The sequence below is a fragment of the Cynocephalus volans genome, chromosome 8 (genome assembly GCF_027409185.1).
Source record: "Cynocephalus volans isolate mCynVol1 chromosome 8, mCynVol1.pri, whole genome shotgun sequence".
Classification (NCBI taxonomy): Eukaryota; Metazoa; Chordata; class Mammalia; order Dermoptera; family Cynocephalidae; genus Cynocephalus; species Cynocephalus volans.
Genome location: NC_084467.1, coordinates 95,096,938 through 95,118,286, shown reverse-complemented (window position 1 = coordinate 95,118,286; position 21,349 = coordinate 95,096,938). Strand labels below are relative to the sequence as shown.

Sequence of the window (21,349 nt, the reverse complement as noted above, 5' to 3'; positions counted from 1 at the left end):
GAAGAATGTTCATAAGAAGGGAAAAGAAATTGTTCAACTTATATGCATTTTTATGTAGATATGTTGGTTGTTGGTCTCTGACCTAAGGACTCCCTAGCCTCTTAAAAAAAAAAAAATAAGCATATCAAAATGGTGGTCCAAAGTCATTTGCTTTCTCTGCAACTTTGCCAGTCAGGAAGACCAATTGCACATGGTCTTCATTTTAACTTAGAAATCAATAAATCATATATACACAAATCTGAATCTTTTGGGAAAGAGTCTGAATATGCTCTCAGCTATTCAAGCAAGTGTATCACAGGAAGAAGAAAGGTCAAGAGAAAAGAGAAAAACAAAGAAAAGCAAGCAAACAATTGAGTGTATGGGAATAAAAAGGTGGAATTTTTCTTTTTTTTTCTTTTTTCTTTTTTTTAACTATAAATGATGCAAGTCACCTAATTTAAAGCTTATTTAGGATGAGTATAAATTTTTAAGAGTATTAAGGACTTTAAAGAAATATATTAGCCTTTTTACAAATTAAAAATAATTTTAGTACATGGAAAAATTTCAGTTACAGGTAGAATATTAATAGGGGTAAAAGCACAAATAGATACAGTTTAAAATCAAGTCAGAACTAATAAAGTGGTAGTTTGTTTCTGTAACTGAATATTTGTATAAGTAAAAGCTAAATTTAGTTACAAAAATAAATGTTTATCACACAAATTTGGGCAGTACAAATATATTTAAAAAGGAAAGGAGATGGATAATAAGTTAACAGATAGCTATGAATTGTAAATTTGTGGTGTAGACTGTCGTGGCTGGACCTACTTGCTTAGAGTGTTTAAACAACTGTAAGTCAGTCAGTCTGACCAAAATCAGTGAGAAAGTACAAGATTGGAACAGGATGAGACTGGAGAGTTATCAGGAGCTAGAAAATGTAAGGTCTTGTAGGTGATGACCACGAATTCAGAATTCTAAGTTCAGTGGGAAATTTTAAACAGGAGAATATTATATAATTTAAAATAAAACTCAATCTTCTGTGTGCAGGGTGGTGGAGCATTATAAGAGTGGATGAGGAAAAGCCAATTAGAAAGATAATGCTTAAACCGGGAGGCAAAAATGGAGGTGGAAAGAAAAAGCTTGATTAGAGAGAGATTTTGGAGGTATAATCAAATATGTGCATGTGCCCACCTGTCTGCATGTGCGTATTTGGAAGAGTGGCCTTTGTGAGTGAAAGATCTCTACTTTCCTTTATTCTTTCAAAAATATTCACTGAAGATAAGAAAACAATCTTTGTTACCAAGGTGGTCACAGTCTGGTATATATAAACTCTATACCAAGACTGTACATAGAAAGATTTATGGTCTGGTATACGTATTTTATAATAGCCAAATAAGTAACTTTGTTGTGATAAGTGGTTTTGAAGAGATAAGCATGAATATCTAAGGGAGCATATGTTTAAGGCCCTTAACTCACACTTAAGGAAATTTTGGGAGGTATATTATTAGTCTGTTTGGTCTGCTACAACAGAAGTTTATTTCTCACAGTTCCAGAGCCTGCGAAATCCAAAATCAAAGGGCTAGCAGATTTGGTGTCTGCTGGGACCCATTTCCTGGTTCATAGACGGCCGTCTTCTCACTGTGTCCTCACATGGTGGAAGGAGTGAGAGAGCTCTCTGGGACTTCCAGGGCACTAATCCCATTCATTAGGGTTCCACCCTTTTGACCTAATCATGTTCCAAAGTTCCCACCTACTAATACCATCACACTGGGGATTAAGTGTCAACATATGAATTTTGGGCAGACACTTTCAGTCTATAGCAATAGCTTTCTTACCAGAAGTGATATTTGAGCTTTGAGTGAGAGGAGTAGTTCAGATTTTTTTTTTCTTTTTGGGTGGGGATGAGATGGGTATGCAGGCAACAGGAAGTATGTGCCAGGAGGAAGGTGTAGCATATTGGTAAGAACTTGACCTGTTCCATGAATTTCAAATAATTCAACAGAATTAGTGTAGGAAATGGTTAATGAAATGGTCCAGACCCTCAAAACTAGATAATATCAATTTAAAATTTTATCCATTGCTTTCATCCAGTGTCACTGACCTTTTTTCTGTTCCTCATGTACTTCAAGCTCATTCCAGTCTCAGAATCTTTATGTTTGTGGTTCAGTTTGACTTTTAGATTTTCCCTCCCAAATGCTTACTGCCTTCTCAGGTCTTAAACCTGACCTGATCACCTTCCCTTAAAGAAAGCCCTCCTGTCCCCCACTCTACACACACCCCAGTCACTGTCTAATCCAGAATCTTTTTTTAAATGCTTCTTTATAATACTTATATCTGCTAGCATTGCATTTATCTGCTTGCTTTTTTATCTTCTCCACTAAAATATGAGGTTTATGAGGGAGGGACATGGTCATTCTTATTTACAGCTGTATTCCAGTGCCTAGGCCTATACCTGCACGTGAATGATCAGTAAATGTTTGTGGAACATATGAATGAACCCATAGAACAGAGAAGGAAAACTAGGTCATTGCAAAGAGCCCTTAATCATTTTTACTTTATCTGTTATCTTATCCCTTAGATATCCTTTATGATGGGATTGTTAAAGGTACATTTTGGTTGTAGGAAGGAAACACGCTCAGTGGCTTTAAAGGAGGGGAGTCTATGCTAGGAGGATAAGAAAACAGCCCAGGAAATCATCTCAGTAGCCACTCTGGATCTCAGTGGTTTCCACACAGGGAAGAATACAGCAGGCTTTAAGAGGATCTTTTAAGAGGATCTTTCAAGACCAGCAGTTCTGGAAACCATCTCAAAGTCAGAAATTGAGAAATCGTTGTTCCCTGATGGCTTATATATCTGCCTCCCACTTTCATGTTCTGCGAGAGCAAATTTGATTGTCTTATTTATCATCCTCGAAAGAGGACCTTGGACATCATTCACCCTCCTCTTCAGCCACATGTTCAGCCTGTTTATTGCAATCTTTGGCTTAATCACCATCCCTGAAACATTTAAGTATGGTCAGAAGAGCAGAGTGATGTGGTTTAAGTGATTCTAAAGAACCAGATGTGGCTGTTTGTCCACACATCCACAGAGCTACATGCCGTGGACATGTTGGACATTGAGAGTTCCATCCATCGTCCAGTACCATGATTTTTTTTTTTAATTGAGGGTTTTTTGAGGTTCTTTAGAATTTACCAGTGGGAGTTATTATGTTCCTCTTAGAACTCACCTAATCTTGGGGAGCTCTCAATTTTTTACCAGTTAAAGGGGAGTTCTACCTTCTCCTTTCATGCTTCCCAAAACAACACTGGACATCCAGTAGGGATTCAGATCATCCTGGAACATACATCTGTCGGTGTCAGGAGGCCTCTTCTTTGCCACAGCCTTTTTTCCTATGGGTTGCAGAGAATCACTAGCCTGCAGTAGGGGGGAATGAACTTGGAGTTGGTAAATTGGGTTCTAGATCCATTTCTGCTTCTAACTAGCTGTTTGACTAGATTTATTTAGATGACTTATTTACCATTTTAGTCCTTAGTTTTATAATGTGGAAAATCAGGTGGCTAGACCAGGTGATAATATTCTTACTCTGAAATTGTGTGATTTTGTTCTTTTTCTGTCTTTAAGGAAGATAATGAGATAGCTCAGGGCTGTGCTTCTGACACTGAGCTCCTCATATCCCTAAGAATGGTGTTTTGCTAGGGGTCTGCCAGGTACATGGCATGTTCTCCTAGAGCTTTGATTTTATATAAAGAGTTTAGAGAAACATTATTTTTATTCACTAAAAGGTGCATGGACGATAGAATGGAATGTTAAACTTACATGGATTTTAAAGTAACACATGAAATTTTATAGTAGTTTTTATATTTGGTAGCCTATGACATCTTTTTAATAAAGGGGGGAAATAACTTCCAAAAGGCATTATTATATTTTTCACCCTTGACTCAAGATTTACTAATACTCCGATGATAAGTGCCAAAGAGTGACTAGTCAGTGTTTTTAAAGTTGGGAGGAAGGCACAGTAACAGTGCTGTTTCCTTCATTTGACTTATTATTATTTATGAAAGTAAAGTAGGCTCCTTTTGGTGAACATTTTTGAAATCATTGATGGGGAGTGTTCCCTTTAAGAACAGTTAGTTCTTTAGACCAGTTTGTTTTCTACCAAATTGTCTGCTTCTGTTGTGGCAGATGGTTTCCGTCCTGAGGCTCCTTTTGCTCCTCTATGAAGACCAACAAGTGAATGAAATCAGTGCTTTCCTGGAAAGAGCCCTGTAAGATATGGTAGGCAGGGGAAGCCCAGTGATCCAGGCCACTCAGCCTGGTTGTCAGGACCTGATGCTGAGATTGTGGACTTGTATCAGGAAGGCCCCAGATGTTAATTTAAAGAAGCTTAGTTGGTAAGATGCCAGACAGCACTTATTTCAATGTAATTTTTACTAAAATAAGTTTGGTAGCAGTGGATGTTGGTCATGGTGCTTTACACATGTACCTATAAGAGTGTTATTCTCAAACGTGGCTGGAGTTTGGAAATCACACCTAGGATACTTACAGAGGAAGAAAAAAATACATATTTCAGGGTCCTACTCAAGACATATTGAAACAAAATTTTCTAAAACTTTTATGGATAGGAATATTTTTAAACGTCTGCACTGAACAAGAGCCCGTGCCTGATTGTATAGTTGTCTTTTAGTTCACCTGTCTGTCTAATCAGTGGAGTGACTATAGGCTGTTTGAGGGTAGGAAACTTGCCCTTGCTCTATTTTGAAACTGCCATGCCCAGCACTTGTGGAGTACTCAAGACAATTTAATGAATGATTGAATATGTTATGCTCATGATCAGTTTCCCAGGATAAACCAACCACATCCTCTGACATCTTCTAAAACTAATTATTTTTTAATGTGGCTGTGTTTAGATTTTAAATTAGGCCTCAGAGGTGAAAGGCCAGCACATTACTGACAGCCCATTTATCTAGTAGGCAGCACTCTCCTCTCAGTTATTGCCCCAGGGAAGCCCATTGCATTAGGACAGTGATGTCTGCATCATGAATAGATACTAGTCTATATTGTGGCAATCACTTTTCTTGCCCTGCTTAGAAGACATAGTGGTTGATACTGGTACAATTAGGTGTTTAAGTTTATTGAAGTTTGAGGGTTTATGTGGAAATTATCAGTGGAAATAGTTTATATCTGGCAAATTTTCTAATAGGGTTCTACCTAGAATTAACTTTTTAAAAAATCATATTTTAAAAATTTCTCTGCATATGTCACTGTTGGTGGCACTGAATTCAGATTTAAAGGGAAATCTTGTTTCAGGTCCCCTTTTTAAAAACATTTCTGCTTTGTTTTGGGAAACCCTAGCGTTCCACATGTTTCCATGTGGCTTGAGTTTTTAGCCAGAACCTCATGACTGTTTACTAGAGTATAATCATCATTTTAATATTGCTAATTCTTCTATGTGTCAATTCCTCATGCATAGGATGACTTGGAGACCTTGTCTGATTTAAGACCAAGCATAATTACTAATCTGAACAGAAGTTAAAAGGCAAAATTGTCTACAATTTATATATTAAATATATTACATACAACAAAGCATTTGTTGTAGAGATAAAACAAGCTAAAATAACTAAACATTTGGTAGGAGGTCTAAATTGGTTTAGCTAATTTAATCGTATTCCCTTTGATAAAGATAATTAATTACATAAAGTTTTGGCAACTTCTAAGATTGCTCACATAATATATGTTGAAATTACATGTGATTATTTTGCATTTAATACTTGAAGGTAGTTACAATATAAATATTCAGATTTTGATGAGCAACACTATAACTGTACCAGCATATTCATTGTAAATGCAGTTTTGGAGCAGAAAGAAACAAAACAACTGTTGGGTCTGTGTTTTGCCAGGAAGAAAGAAACAGCTTTCTGGGATGAGTTGTGAGTTTACAATATAATGAAATGTATATAATGTATATTTTCGGTCATTTTTTTAGGATAACTTTTGGCTATTTATTTCTGATTAGCCAGTATCAATGAGCATAACTATAGTTCTGCTTTTGTAGTTTATGCTGTTTTGCATCTCAGAATCCCTTGAAGTATGGATAGGCAAGGGAAAATAAGAATGTTTTTTTATTTTTATTTTTTTTAAGGAACTAGGGATTTTAAGCCTGAATAAATTTTGAAAGGCTAATTTATAAAAAGGAGATTTGCCTTCTTCAGCATAATTCCAGATGGAAGGAAGCAGGTCAGTGGAGAGAAGTTACACAGAGAGAGATATTTGAGTTAGTTTCAAGAAGACCTTGTTAATAAACTGTATGCAACAATGACTGAGTTGTCATGGGGACGTGTGGTGAATGTTCTGTCCTGGACATTTTTAAACAGAGGTTAAAACCTGTCAGGCATATTTTTATAAGGGGAAGGAAAACCTACACTAAATCAACACTAAATGGCTATTCAAAATATGAACATCCATAAATCTAATTTATTCTCCGTTCTTGATCTCATTTATGAAGTGTGATGCCTGCTGTGGCAGTAGATTGTGTTAAGAATTACATTGGTGGTGGAGTGCTGATGTGAAGTTTAACACATTCTTCCTTTTCTTATTTTCATGGCATTTTTAATCTATCAGTTAATGTGATGATGTTCACCTTCTCAGAAATGTTACTGTGCCTTTTTGGTAAAAGGAAGGAATATAAAGGGGCCTTTGGAAAGCAACCATTCATCCCAGGGTATCGAGTAGAACACCTACTGTATGCTAGCATCAGAAGCAAGGGGCAGGGTGTCAGAATTTATCATGCCCTCTGTGCCCTTGCTTCATTCCTTTTATCCTTTGCTCTCTGTAGCTCTTACAAGAGCTCATGCTGAAATGGAAAGTGCTGGCCAATCAGAAATAAATAGCCAAAGATTATCCTACCAAATGATCAAAAAATATAAATTCCATTATATCATAAACTCATAACTCATCCCACAAAAAAAGCATATGAGTTAAATAGACACTGAACTTTGCAAGTCATTTATGGCTGAATTGAGGCTAGTAACAATGTCCTTTTGGCTTTTACCTGGGCTCTACCATAATTCTTGGCAAGGGTTACATGTTCTTGTTTAAAGAATAAGGTCAGCAGCACACATTTGCTAGTGTGCTACTAGATCAGCTTCCCAAATGAAGCTCATAACCGAGGAGAAAGTAATAGCGGAAAAGACAGAATAAATGAAAAATTTACAAGTAAGGGAGACTAGTAAAAGCAAAGTCCATCGTTCCTACTTTGCAGCGTAGCTAGGTCTTATTTCTTGACCAGAGTATATTAATGTATGTATCCTTTTCAGTTTTAAATATTGTGATTTTTATTAGGCCATGTGTTATGGGCATTCCAGTCTATCTAAAAAGATATATGAGGCAGCATTGCTCCATGCCTGACCTCTTACAGCCTCCTATGTAGCCTGGGCATTTCTGTATTTTAATCCCTAGTATATATTTAGTTGGTGATATGTCAACAACGTTAATTTTTTTCCTAATGACTTTTCAATCATTTCTTCTTGAGAACGACTAACTTGGGCATGTTGACAATAATAGAACTGCTGTTTCCATCGTTTGTCATGTGGCACTGCTCCTTTTTATCCCTGTGGTTCTTGGCATCAGAGAAAACTGCAGCGAAGGCCAGAACTTTTGACTGGCCCTAATATTTGAGGCCACATCAGCTATTTTGGGTTTAAGAACTCTTCTTTCTTGCCTTCAGCCTCTATTTTAAAACTGGCATAAAAACAAAATTACCTAGGGAATTTACCAAATGAGATGCTTTCTTTGCCCCAGAAATATTCAATAAGACGAATACTAACTGCAACTCTGATCCCCAGACATGGACTAACTACCATGCAAACCAGACTCCATTTAAATATTCTACTTTGTACTGCATCCTCTTCCACGTACTGAACTTCTAAATCAGTTGTATGTATGGGATATTTAGGCTTCGTTTTAAATTAACAATAGCAACTTAATGGAACGCATAAAAATAAGCTCTCTTTACTCAAGGCATTTACAGTGCATTAGAACAAGTCTGATAAACACTTGAGGGAGAAGAGTTCTTGTGTCCGAGTGTTGGTTTTGGGAGAGACAATAAAGTCTGCTGTTTGTTTTAGGGCACCACCTTATAGCATCTGGTAGGAAAATGCTCCATGGAAGATGTGGGATTAAAGTCATCCCTCCAGGGTTCTGTGACACAAGAACTGAAGCAAAGAGAAGATGTAGCAACTCGTAACATGCCTCAGCAGTCACAGCAACTAAATTGGGGTGAAAGGTGCCCTGTTTTCCAGCCCTCTGCCTTCTGATGGCCTGGGCTGATAAAGTGTTGACTGAAACTTCCCAGCTCTGTTTAGTTTGTAGCAATACTTGTTCCTCTCCTCTGGGGTGGTTGTTGAATAGGATTAAATTGTTTGCTGGAGCATTTCATGTAGCCACTGAGGTATTTTCTAGGTAACTTGGACAACAAGAACCAAATGACAGTCATTCATCCTCCTTTATATATTTAGTGCAGCATTTTTAGCCAATTACAGCTTCACCGTGGTCAGTCATTGGAATGAAAAGTCTTGAAGTATAATAAGGAATAGCTTAATCCCTGAATGTGCACTGAATATTATGTTTATAAGTGATCTCTCTCTTAGAAGGGAGCAGTTTCACCTCTAAATGAAAAGGTGATGGTGGAGTTGTCCATTTGTGACCAATATTTGTGCAATTGGGCCCATGTGCAGTTGAAGCTGCTGTTCTCAAAAATGAAATATTGAACTAAGGCCTTCATTGCACATGGAGAGAAATACAAAGAAAAGGGATAGATCTGTTATTTCAAGTATTGTTGATGCTATTGGCTTAGACATATTCCCTTTATTGGGTCTGTTTTGCAAGCCTAAATTTGAGCCTGAAGAATTTCTTCATATAAATGTCTTAAGTATTGCAGCAGCACATCCATCACCTTTTTGCTTTTGAATTACAAAGATAACCTTAAGATATGAGCCTTATACTGGGCTATGTGATATGTACACAGAAAGGGTGAGCCTCCTTAGTGATGAAATCAACCAGTGCCCAAGAGGAAAGTAATAGGCAGAAAGGATAGAGTTGATGAAAAAATTGATTCTTTTCCATTAAACCGTACGTGATGTGTTTTTTTATGAGGCAGGCATCGGCTGAAAGAGAAATATTTTTTCAACTAAAAAGAGATTGATGGTAAGGAAGAGGAAAAGTATGTAAGGGATTAGGGGATAAATATGTGTCTTATTTCATTACCATCTCAAATAATGAGAAAGCTGAAAAACATTCCTCAAATGTTGACTTGGACTTGGTGGTATTAAAACTTTGTACTATTAATAATGGCTCTTTTTTTTTGAAAAGTACATTTAGTACACGTTATTTTTTTCTCAATTCTAAATCTTGTGTTGCTTATTTTCAGGTTTACCAAAGATGCAGGTTATTAAGAACTACACCGGAATACCACCCCCAGCTCTTCACGAAGGACCCCCATTACACATCCAGGCAGGGGATACAGTTGAACTTCTGAGAGGTGATGCACACAGTCTGTTTTGGCAGGTACTATCCAAATTACAGTTTTTTAGATTTAATAGATGACTAAAGAATAAAGGCTTTGTCTTTAGAAACTAATGGTATGCTTTCAGCTTCAGAAATTTTACATCATATGGGACAAAACTTTTTTATCGATATTCCCCATATTTACCAATGCCAAAGTGTCGATGAGCATTAGAACATTAAAGAAAAATAGTATCAGTGCTGTGAGTCATAATTATCATTTTAATTAAAAATTCATACTTTGCCAGAGCATTTTTTCCAAACCTGGACCTGTGGGTATGGTCTAATTTACATTGCTTTAATATATTAACAGTTCACTTCAGGGGAACTACCTAATTAGCTTGCCAGTGGCCATTTCTGACCATATTTGATTTTTGCCTACCCACAGTAATACCTGAGATTCTCAGAGGTGCTCTGGGCATTATTCATGAAATATATGAAGTGTAAAAAGTAAGTAAACATGTTGATATTTGCTGGCGATGTAGTCTTTCTTGACCTGTAAGCTTATATTTGGTTGAAAGATTTCATTAACTGAGGTAAATACGGTATCATGTTAAGATTTGCTAAAACTGAAGGGTAGAACACTGCTGCTTATTAAATAATTCTCTGTTCTCATGTGGATGTTAGAAATATTTCCCAACCAAGTTAAAGAGTTTATTAAAAATCTGTGCATTGTTAACAAAGGGGATGAGGACCAGCAGTAAGATTAGCACATAAGTGAACTTTGGTTAGGGGTAAAGAGAGAAAGTGGAGAAGGAATGCTGTGTCATAATCTCCTGTGAACGTGTGGAAATGATAGCTATTTTATTTGCTTAAAACCGTTTTATTGTCTGCCATCTTGTTACATAAGAGTGTCCCCAGATTGGATATTTATTTTCAGCCAGCATTTTAATTGATGTAGCCAATGACGTTTTCTAAGCTCCACAGTTCTTCTAAAGTATCCTACTCCTCTCATTATCTTAACCATCTTAGAAAAGGAAGAGAGAGAATGATATATTTAAATTCTATTAACTCTGTAGTCCACTCCTGCACCTCGCAGCCTAACCACAAAACATACCTGCATTTGTACCTATAAGATCCCCCTTATTCAAGACTTATCTTTCTTCTTGGACTTTATCTCATATCCCATCAGCTGGTTCTTGACCTGTAAATTTTCAGCTTCATTCTCCCTGTTGGCTCCTTTTCTATTGCATTTAAATATGCTCAAACTTCTCTCATCTTAAACCACATATAACTCACCTTTCATCTGGTTATGTCAGGCTCCCTCATTCCCTTGCCCCCTCTCACCCTCTTCCTCTCCTACACCTGAAGCTAAGCTTGTTGTGGAATGTATTAGTCCATTTCTGTTGCTTATAACAGAGTGCCTGAAACTGGTTAATTTATAAAGGAATAAAATGTATTTCTGAAAATTTCAGAGGCTGGGAAGTCCAGAGTGCAGGGAACACATCAGGTGAGGGCCTTCTTCTTGGTTGTGACTCTCCACGGCAAGGCAGGATGTCACATGGTGAATGTCTGAGCAAGAGAGAGCTAATCTTCTCACTTGCTCTCATTTTAAAGCCATTAGAACCATGCCCATGACCACTCATTAAACCATCAATGGATTGATCCATTGGGTACAATCCTCATAGTCTAATCACCTCTTAAAAGTTCCACCTTTCAACTACTTTAATAGGATTTCCTACCCTCTTAACACTGTTACTGTGAGGATTAGTTCCCAGTACATGAACCTTTGGTGGACACCTTTAACCCGTAGCAGGGAAGTAGTCTATGCTTAGTCTTTACTCTGTGCCCTATCCATAATCCAATCAGCTGCAGAAACTACTCCTGCTTGGATCACTAGTGCCATTTTTTTTTAAAAATGGCTTTTTAGGTATGTGATAAACTGTACATATTTTAAGTGTACAATTTGATAAGTTTTAACAAATGTGTGTACAAGTGAAACCATCACTACAATCAAGATAATAAACATATCCATCAGCCCCCCCCCCAAATTTTTGTGTACCTTTGTCATCTCTCCCTCATGTCCCTAACTGTTGTCCTACTCCACCCACCCCCCATCACCTTTGGACAACCACTGTTCTGCTTTCAGGCTATAGATGAGTTTGCATTTTTTAGAATTTTGTATAGTACACATATACTATATATAATACATCATATGTATTATTTTTTGTATGGCTTCTTTCACTTAATATAATTATCTTGAGATTCAATCATGTTGCTGTGAGTAGCAATAGTTCCTTCTTTTTACTGCTAATTATTATCCCATGTATAGATCTAGCATAATTTGTTTAGCCTGTTGATGAACTTTCTGGTTGTTACTAGTTTTTGGCTATTACAAATAAAGCTTCTATCAACATTCACATATTGTCTTTGTATAGACCTAAGGCTTTCATTTTTCTTAGGTAAATACCAAGAGGGGAATGGGTGAATCATATGTAGATAAATGTTTATATTTTTGAGAAATTACCCTACTTTTTATCAGCACCGCACTCTCCCGAGTGAGCCACGGGGCCGGTCCACCCTACTTTTTAAAAAGTGGTCATGCTGTGCTACATTTCTACCAGCTGTATATGAGAGTTGTAAGTGCTCCATATTCTTACCAACATTGAGTATGGTCAGTCTTTAATTTTATCTATTCTAACAAGTGTATAGTGCTATCTCATTGTGGTTTTGATTTACATTTCCCTAATGACTAATAATGTTGAACATTTTTTTTGTATGCTTATTTGCCATCCATGTACCTTCACTGGTGGAGGGCTTGTTTAAATACTTTGTGAAAATTTTTAACAGGTTGTGTGTTTTCTTATTATTGAGTTTTGAGAGTTCCTTATATATTTTGGGTAAAAGTCCTTTATAAAATATATTATTTCCATATATTTTCTCCTAGTATGTGTCTTGTCTTTTTATTTTCTTAGTAAGGAAGTTTTTACTTTTGATATAGTCTAATTTGTTAATTTGTTCTTTTACGGATCATGCTATGGGTATTATATCTAAGAAATCTTTGCTTACCCCAAAGTTACAAAAACGTTCTCCTTTGTTTTCTACTATAAGTTTTACTGTTTTAGATTTTCTGTTTAGCTTTATGGTTTATTTTGAGTTGCTTTTGTATATGGTATTAATGATGGTATTTTTTTTAATTGTTTTTATTTTTTTGCATATGGATAGCTAGGTGTTCCAGCAGCATTTGTTGAAAAGGCAATTATTTCTCCACTGCATTGCCTTTGCACTTTTTTAAAATCCCCAATTCTTTTTTTTATTGAAACATAATTGATTGTACATATTTGTGGGGTACAGAGTTGAATATCAATACCTATGTACAGTATGTGGTGATCAAATCAGACCTTTGCACTATTGTAGAAAATGAGTTGTCTATAAATATGTAGGTCTGTTTCTGGACTCTTTTCTGTTGATGTCTTTCTCCGTCTTTACACCAATACTATACTGTCTCGATTATTGCATTTAATAAGAAGTCTTGAAGTCAGACAGTGTCAGTCCTCCAAATTTGTTTTTGTTTTTTTCAAAGATGTTTGGCTCTTCTTGATTCTTTGCATTTTATTTGAATTTTAAAATCATCTTTTCAATTTCATGAATAAAAACCTTATAGGATTTTGATTGGGATTGCATTGAATTATAGATCAATATGGGAGAAATGACATCTTAACAATATTGAATCTTCCGACCACTGAACATAGTATATTATCCATTTATTTAGATCATCATTAATTTCTCAGCAGTGTTTTTTAGTTGTCAGAGTTAAGGTAATGCTCATCTTTTGTCACATTACTTATAATTGCTTCATATTTCATTTTGATACTATTGTAAATGATAGTTTAAATTTTTCAGTTTTTATTATTTATTTATTTTGTCTTTTTCGTGACCGGCACTCAGCCAGTGAGTGCACCGGCCATTCCTATATAGGATCCGAACCCGCGGCGGGAGTGTCGCCGCGCTCCCAGCGCTGCACTCTCCCGAGTGCGCCACGGGTCCGGCCCAAATTTTTCAGTTTTTATTGTTCATTGCTAGTAAATAGATATACAGTTGATTTTTGTATATTGATCTTTTATCCTGTAACCATTGTTCAACTCACTTATTCTTGTAACTTTTCTTCTGTCAATTCAAACAGATTTTTAATATAGACAGTCATGTTGCCAATGAATAAACATAGTTTTACTTCTTCCTTTGCAATCTGTAGGCCCTTTATTTCTTTTTCTTGCCTTGTGGCGATAGCTAGAACCTCTAGGAAAATGTTAAATAAAAGCAGTGAGAGAGTATATCCTTGCCTCATCCCTGATCTTAGGGGGAGAACATTAAGTCCTTTACCATTAAATATGATGTTACCTGTAGTTTTTCATAAATGCCCTTTATCAAGTTGAGGACATTTCCTTCTAGTGCTAGTTTCCTGAGAGTTTTTATCAGTAGTGGATGATGGATTTTGTCAAATGCTTATTCTGTATCAATTGAAATGATTGTATCATTTTTCTTTTTTAGTTTGTTAATATGGTGAATTTGATTGATTTCCATATGTTAAACCCATTTTGCCTTCCTGAAGTAAACCCCAATTGGTAATGATATATTAGGTTTTTTATATATTGTTTTATTTTCCTGCAATATTCTGTCTGGTTTGAGTAATAATGTAATAAAATATAATTTTATGCTCAAAGAATAAATTGGGAACTATAACCTGCTTTTCAATTTTCTGAAAGAGGTCATTTTAGTCCAATTTTTATTGCTGTAACTGGATATCTGAGATGGGTAATTTATAAAGAAAAGAAATTTATTTCTTACAGTTCTGGAGGCTGGGAAGTTCAAGGTTGAGGGACTGCATCTGGTGAGGGCCTTCATGGTAGAGGGACTCTCTGCAGTGTCCCAAGGTGGTGCAGGGCATCACTTAGTGAGGGGCTAATGAGAGATGGCCAAAGTAGCTTTTATACCAGACCCACTCTCTTGAAAACTAATCCATTGTCAATAATCCCTTAATCCAAGAATGGATTGGTCTATTCATGAGGGCTCTCCCAAAGGTTCCATCTCTCAACACTGCTGCATTGGGGACCAAATTTCCAACACATTAACTTCTGAAGGATACATTTAAACCATAACAGAGATTTTATAGAATTGGCATTATTTCTTTCTGAAGTGATTTGTGGAATTCACCAGAGAAGATATCTAGGCCTAGAATTTTCTTAATGAGATGTTTCTTAAAACTACAATTTTAGTTTCTTTAATAAATTATCTATTTCTTCTTGAGTGTCTTTTGGTAGTTTGTGTTTTTCAAGGAATATATCCATTTTATTTAAGTGGTCAAATTTAACAGCATGAAGTTGTTCATAATATTTCTAAATTATTACTACAGCTCTTAAGAGCTGTAGAGTCTGTAGTGGTGCCGTCTCTCTCATTCCTGATACCGGTAATGTGTGTCTTATGTTCTTTTGGTCCCCACCCCTCCCCACCCAGTCAGTCCAACTATATGGGTATGAATTTTATTGATCTTCTCATAGAACCAGCTTCTGGTTTCATTGGTTCTCTATATTGTTTTCTCTTTCTATTTCATTGATTTTTATTCTGGTCTTTTTAATTACTTCTTATTACTTTGGGTTTAATTTGCTCTTTTTCTAGTTTCTAAGGTTAGAGTGTGTTTGCTCATTGCTTTGAGTACTTTCTTTTTCTAATATAGACATTTAGTAGTATAAATTTCTTTCTAAGTACTACTTTTGCTATTCCACCAAAATTTTGGAATGGTGTATTTTCATTTTCAGTCAGTTCAAAATATTTTCTAATTGCCCTTTCAAATTCTTCCTTTTCTATTATTTTATTATTTTAATTTATCAATGTACAGTGTAGTTGATTTTCATCTTCTTTACCAATTCCTCTTTCCCTCTTCCCTTTCCCCCTTCCCCCCACCAACATCATATGTGTTCACTTGTCTTAACACGTTCAAGGAATTGTTGTGATTGTTATGTCTTCTCCCCCCCATTTATTTGTTTGTTTGTTTGTTTGTTTATTTATTTATTTATTTATTTATAGCTCCCACAAATAAGTGAGATCACGTGGTATTTCTCTTTCTGTGCCTGGCTTATTTCACTTAATATAATTTTTTCTAAGTCCATCCATGTTGCTGTAAATGGTAGTATTTCGTACTTTTTTATGGCAGAGTAGTATTTCTTTGTGTAGCTATACCACATTTTCTTTATCCACTCATCTGATGATGGACATTTGGGCTGGTTCCAACTCTTGGCTAACCCCCATCTTTTGATTTCTTTTTATGGGTTATTTAGAAGTGTATTATTTAGTTTCCAAATATTTAGGGATTTCTCAGACATATTTCTGTTCTTAATGTTTAATTTAATTCCATGTCATAAGAGAACATACTTTGTATGACTTAAATCATTTTAAATCTCTTAAGAATTGTTTTGTAGCCTCCAGAATATGGTCTATATTGGTAAATGTTCTGTGTGTACTTGAAAAGAATGGGTATTCTGCTTTTGGGGAGTGGGTTGTTCTACAGTGTCAGTTAGGTCAAAGTAATTGATAGTGTCATTCACATGTTGCGTGTCCTTACTGATTGATGCCATAGCCCTACAATCCATCCACCCTCTTACATTCCAGTTGGAAATCTTTGTATATCCTGTTCTTTCCTCTCACTCCCCCCTCTCCACATCTCCTTAGTCATCAAATCCTTCTAATTTTATTTTCAAAATCACTGTCAATGCATTTTTTACTTTTCATCTCCACTGTCACTTCCTAGTTTCTCCTCTGATCAACGGTTGTGTGACATTTGAGATTACCTTCTAACTGGTCTCTGCAGATGCCTTCTAACTTACCTCTTCACCTCCAGAATTGTCTGCCTCAGCCATTTTCCATACCACTGCAAAGTTCAGATACAATTGCATAATCTTGTTAAAGTCTTTTCGTTTCTTTCTTCGGACCATACAGGCTTCACATTTCTTAGCCTGTATGGAGGCATTGTGAACCAGAAGATCCATACATTGCAGTCCCTGCCTACTTTTCTGACTTCAAATCTCACCATTCTTCCACTTGCCATATGTTCATCACCACTTCCATGTACCCCTACCTCCCACTTTATAACATTTCACCTGGAGCTGCCTCTGTGAAATCTTTCCTGCCCTATCTACCCTCTTGCTCCTACCCCTACTCCTAGGCAAATTGGGCAGATTCCCTCTTATGCCCTTCTTGTTGAAATAATGACAACAATAGAACCGACAACATATATTCAGTATACATTGGTATGTACAAGGTAGCATTCTAAACATACTTCACATATATTAATACAAATAATACTAATGAAAACTATTACATGAGTTATTATTGTCCTCAATTTACAGATGAGTAAACTGGGCCACTATGAAGTTGAGTAGCCTGCCCAAAGCCAAGCAGCTAGTAATTTGGCAGACCTGAGATTCACATCTAGGAATTCTTAGCCTGGAGTCCAGGCTCTTAACTACTTACTCTTAGCTGTCTTTATGCTAAATAAAGAAACTGGTTTCATGGGTTCATTTCATTACCATCAAATTTGTGACAGTGTTTTAGCTTTGTACGTATTATACAACAATTTATTATTTCTCATAATGCTACAGGTTGATAAGATTGTTCTGCTTCATTTAAGGTTGGCTAATGTTGGCTGGGAGAGTTGTAAGATCCAAAATGGCCTCATCCATGGGGTGGACAGTTGGTGTTAGCCACTGTCTGGGAACTCAGCTGAGGGTGTCACGTTGACCTCTTCAGTGGCTTTTTGGTCTTCTTCACAGCATGGTGGTCTCAGGGTAGAGCACCCTTCTTACATGGTAGCTGGCTCCCAAGAGTGTAAAACAGGAGTGCTAGACTGTCTTAAGCCTTACATCCACAGCAGGCCCACCATTACTTCTGCTGCTTTCTATTGGTTAAAACAGCACATGGGCCAGCCCAGATACAAGGGGAGGGGATTTTACCAGCTGAATACCAGCTCTGGTTTACTGGAGACCACCAAAGTAGCAGTGTGCCACAGATGGAAAACATTTTTGAAGCTGTCTGAGCAGCTCTAAGAATAAACTACTTTTGTAAGCAGTTCCTAAGGGCACTGAAAACCAATCAGTTTCTCATAGTAGAGAAAGGGACAGTAAATAATGAAGCCAAACACAAAATGTTGAAGGTCTTGGTGCATGTAAATGTTTGCAAACTAGGGTATGTCTGAGATCACTCTGAAGATCATGGGGGTAGCCCAGCAGGAATCTTAGAAACAGGCCTAGTGTGTGCTGAGAGGCATTTAGCTTTAGAAAGATAATTTTGAACCTCATACTTTTGTAACTGAGCCCTCTGTTCCTTCCCAGTCTTATTTTTTTTAGCTGATACCTTAGATTTGTAAAACTTAATTGTGTAGTATTTTTTTTCACTTTTTTTTCTATCACATTAGATATAGGTGGTGCTTTCAGTTTTTTCCATAATGTTTTCAGATTCATTATTTCATTCATTCCTCACAGCAATCAGTGTTGAAAGTAGGACTATACTTCAGGTTCTGTGACAACCAGCCCCAAACTCCTTTTACTAAATTGTACGGCCTGCCATTCTTTCTAGACAAAAAGAAAGATATTATTAGGTGTCATTTCCTCTCAGTGGCCTAGAAACATGAAGATTTTCTGGTATGATGGTAGAATGGCTTTGGAAATGCTCAAGAAAATTACATAATAAATGAGAACCACTAGAGGACAAAATGTGTGTGCATGTCGGGGGGGGGATATGTAATGGTTAGGGACAAGTTTCGAATGGAGAAAAACAATTAGCACATTTATTTCAGATCAGCAAGTATGTATTGAGTGCTCTGTACTCACTACTCATGTACTGCTCACACTTCAATTATCAACTCCAATCATTGGTTTGACACTAGGTTTTCTGTCTTTAGAAGAAACCATTTATGCTTGCCTGCAGCTAATGATGTGTTTGAATTTTCAGACGTGTTCAAAGTTCATCTAGTGTTTCTGACATAGAGGTACCATGAGTCAGAATTGTCTTGTGGATACCTCTAAGCCAGTCAAAGGATTTTTAGCCAACAAATGCTAACTTTGTTGAAAAGAAGAGTGTCAGAGTGAGAAAGCCTGGATTCAAGTCATGCATCTGTAGCCAAATAGTTGTATGGCTTGGGTCAAGTCCCTTAATCACTGTGTAGCTTAGTTTCTTTATATATCACATGAGGGAGGGTGGAGCAGAGCAATGCTTACACCTGACCGAATCAAGTGGGGGAGCCTTGCAATAATGTCAACACACAGCCCCACTTCCAGAGATTAAGGTAGAATTGGCCTGGGTTGAGCCCAGGCATGAGTAGTTTGTATAAAGCCCCCAGATAAATCTAATGTGAGCCATTGGTTAGATGATCCAACTGGTAAGATTATGTGGTAATTTTGGCATTATCCCCAGCTCACTTTGTGATCATTGATGGCAAACCAACTTATTAGGCATACCTACAAAATAAAGTGTTACAATGAATTCATGCTTTGGCTGTGATAGTTATCAAATAAAGGGTACATTTTAAAAGAATTAGTGTACAATAAAAATACACTTGCCTCAGACATTGTGCTAAACTTGATATAATTGTTTTTCCTACTTCAGAGCACTTCAGCTCTTACAATGTCCCAAGGCTGTTATTAAATCAGTTTTTGTTTTACAGACTGGACATATGGAAGGTACATGTAGGAAACTGGGATGAATCTGCACTTAGTCCATGGCATGATCTGGAATGGCATGTTTTAAAAGATTCTGAACAAAAATATCTCTTCCTTGTTGGACCTAAATGTATGAAGAATGTATTGGTTGATTCTGTGATGTAACGTGTGTCTTTAGGCATATTTGCCATGTGATTCCATGCATGTTAATTTGCTGATTTTCATGTTCAAAGAAGACATGCAGTATATGGTTTGCATCCTAAAAGATGTGACTCCCCCACTGGGGATTTTAAAAAATTGCTTCTGAGAACATAATTTTTAAGCACCTCTTTTTGGTCCCTGTCCAGTCTCATTTGAGATTGCACATAATTAGCATCAGAGAAGCAAGTTAAATGTTTTTCTTTCCTGTGCTAGAATTTAAGAAATCATCGCTCATTTTGCTGAGTGTTAGTTACTGACCCTGCCATCTACTAGCAGCATGACCTGAAACAGATTACTTACTCCATCAGCCTCGATTTTAACATTGGTAAAGTGGGAATAGCAATAATAATCACTGCATGCAGAACAGAATGAATAATATACAAAGGATTTCTAGCACACTGTTCATAAGCAGTGGCTCCTACTCATCCATTAGTCTCTCCATCCATCCATCCATTCAAATACTTACAAAGTGCCTACTGTGTGTCTGACTCTGTGTTTCTTATTGGGAGGACCAGAAACAAGGCAACTAGTTTCTAACCTTGTGGCCTTAATGATCTAAAGAATGATCAGAGCGCAGGGTAGGTGAGGCACCTGGTCTCCATTCCGAGTTTTTATTAAGGGTTTTTGTAAATCATTTCATTACAAATATATCTATAGAGTTAAACTTGTAGATAAAAATCTAGAAAACTTATTGAAATGTTACAATGGCTTTGCATTTGAATTTCAAAAATGTCTTTGTACTAGTTAAGTGCTTTGGCTTATTTGGAAATTTTCAAGAAGTTATGCTTTCTAAACTGTTTTCTCCTCTATTTTTTCAAGTGAGTCACTTCACTTATTAGTGTGGAAAGTGAGATTTTATAGTAGACTGTCATGTTTTCTACATATTCTCTGTCCGGAGAATACAAATTATCCTCTACTATCTACCAGGAGCTTTCTTTCTTTGAACAGCTATTAGTCTAGTCTGAATTATTATTATAACAACAGTAATTTCTAATGCTACTGAAGTGAGTGGGCTGTCTGCATTTTCATTATAACTTCTTTCAAACAATGAATTGTCAATTGAGCTATAAAAATATGCTCCGTTCAATGTTAAATCTTTGCATTGAAGGGATTCATTTTGGCAGCTTTTCCTTTTCTCTTTGTCTTCTTTTTTCTTTCCTCTTTCCTTGAAAGTTCTATAAAATTGTCTTCAAGTGAAATGAATATAAAATGGGAAATTATCTATTTAGGGTACATTTTCTAGTGCAGGTGGAAGGCACAGATTTTTATTGAGCGTAAGAACATACAGAACAATTATAATCATGTCATCCAACTGATGATGTTTAACCTGTTGCTTTTAAGTCTTTGTCACAGTATATGATAATAAAGGCTTAATAACTACAGACAACATCTTTCATGCTATAAAAGATTGTTCATATTATAAACTTTATTTTCCCAGAAAAGATACAGATTAAACTTATCAGGGAGGGAGAGAGGGCAAGAGAGAAACAGACAAATGTAAAATCAAGCCATGCCATCTATGGTTGCTATTGCAATAGAGTGCTTTTTATGTGTTTTCTTCTTAGAATAAAGCTTGTGAAACAGTGAGGGTCCTATGTCTTATATCATGGGGTTTTATTTGCTCCATTGTCATTTATGAATATCCATATGTTCCATAGGGAGAATTTTGTAAGCTAATTGGAACCAAAAGGCAATTATAAGCAGTAGAACTTTAATCAGCACCAAAAATATATATGTATTTTTATCTACAATGAAAGTTAAATAACCTAGAAAATAGTTGTGATACTTCACACTTACGAATCATGCATCTACATGCTCTTTATTCAAAGGAGTGAAACTGTTTTTACACACATTTTTATTAATTCACAGAGATCTCCATAAAGAGATTAAATGGAAAATCATGTTACCCTCATTTAGAACTTTTGTTTTAATGGGCCAAATTCATCACCTGTCTATTGGAAATTGCA

The 21,349-nt window shown here is 36.3% G+C and overlaps 1 protein-coding gene across 1 annotated transcript in view; it reads left to right on the top strand.

Moving 5' to 3' along the window:
- Window positions 1-21,349, top strand: part of VAV3 (vav guanine nucleotide exchange factor 3) — a 350,390-nt gene that overhangs the window by 281,194 nt on the left and 47,847 nt on the right. Inside the window, exon 20 of the mRNA XM_063105113.1 lies at window positions 9,401-9,537. Within this exon, the coding sequence (XP_062961183.1) occupies window positions 9,401-9,537 (137 nt within the window). The remainder of the gene's footprint in view (window positions 1-9,400; window positions 9,538-21,349) is intronic.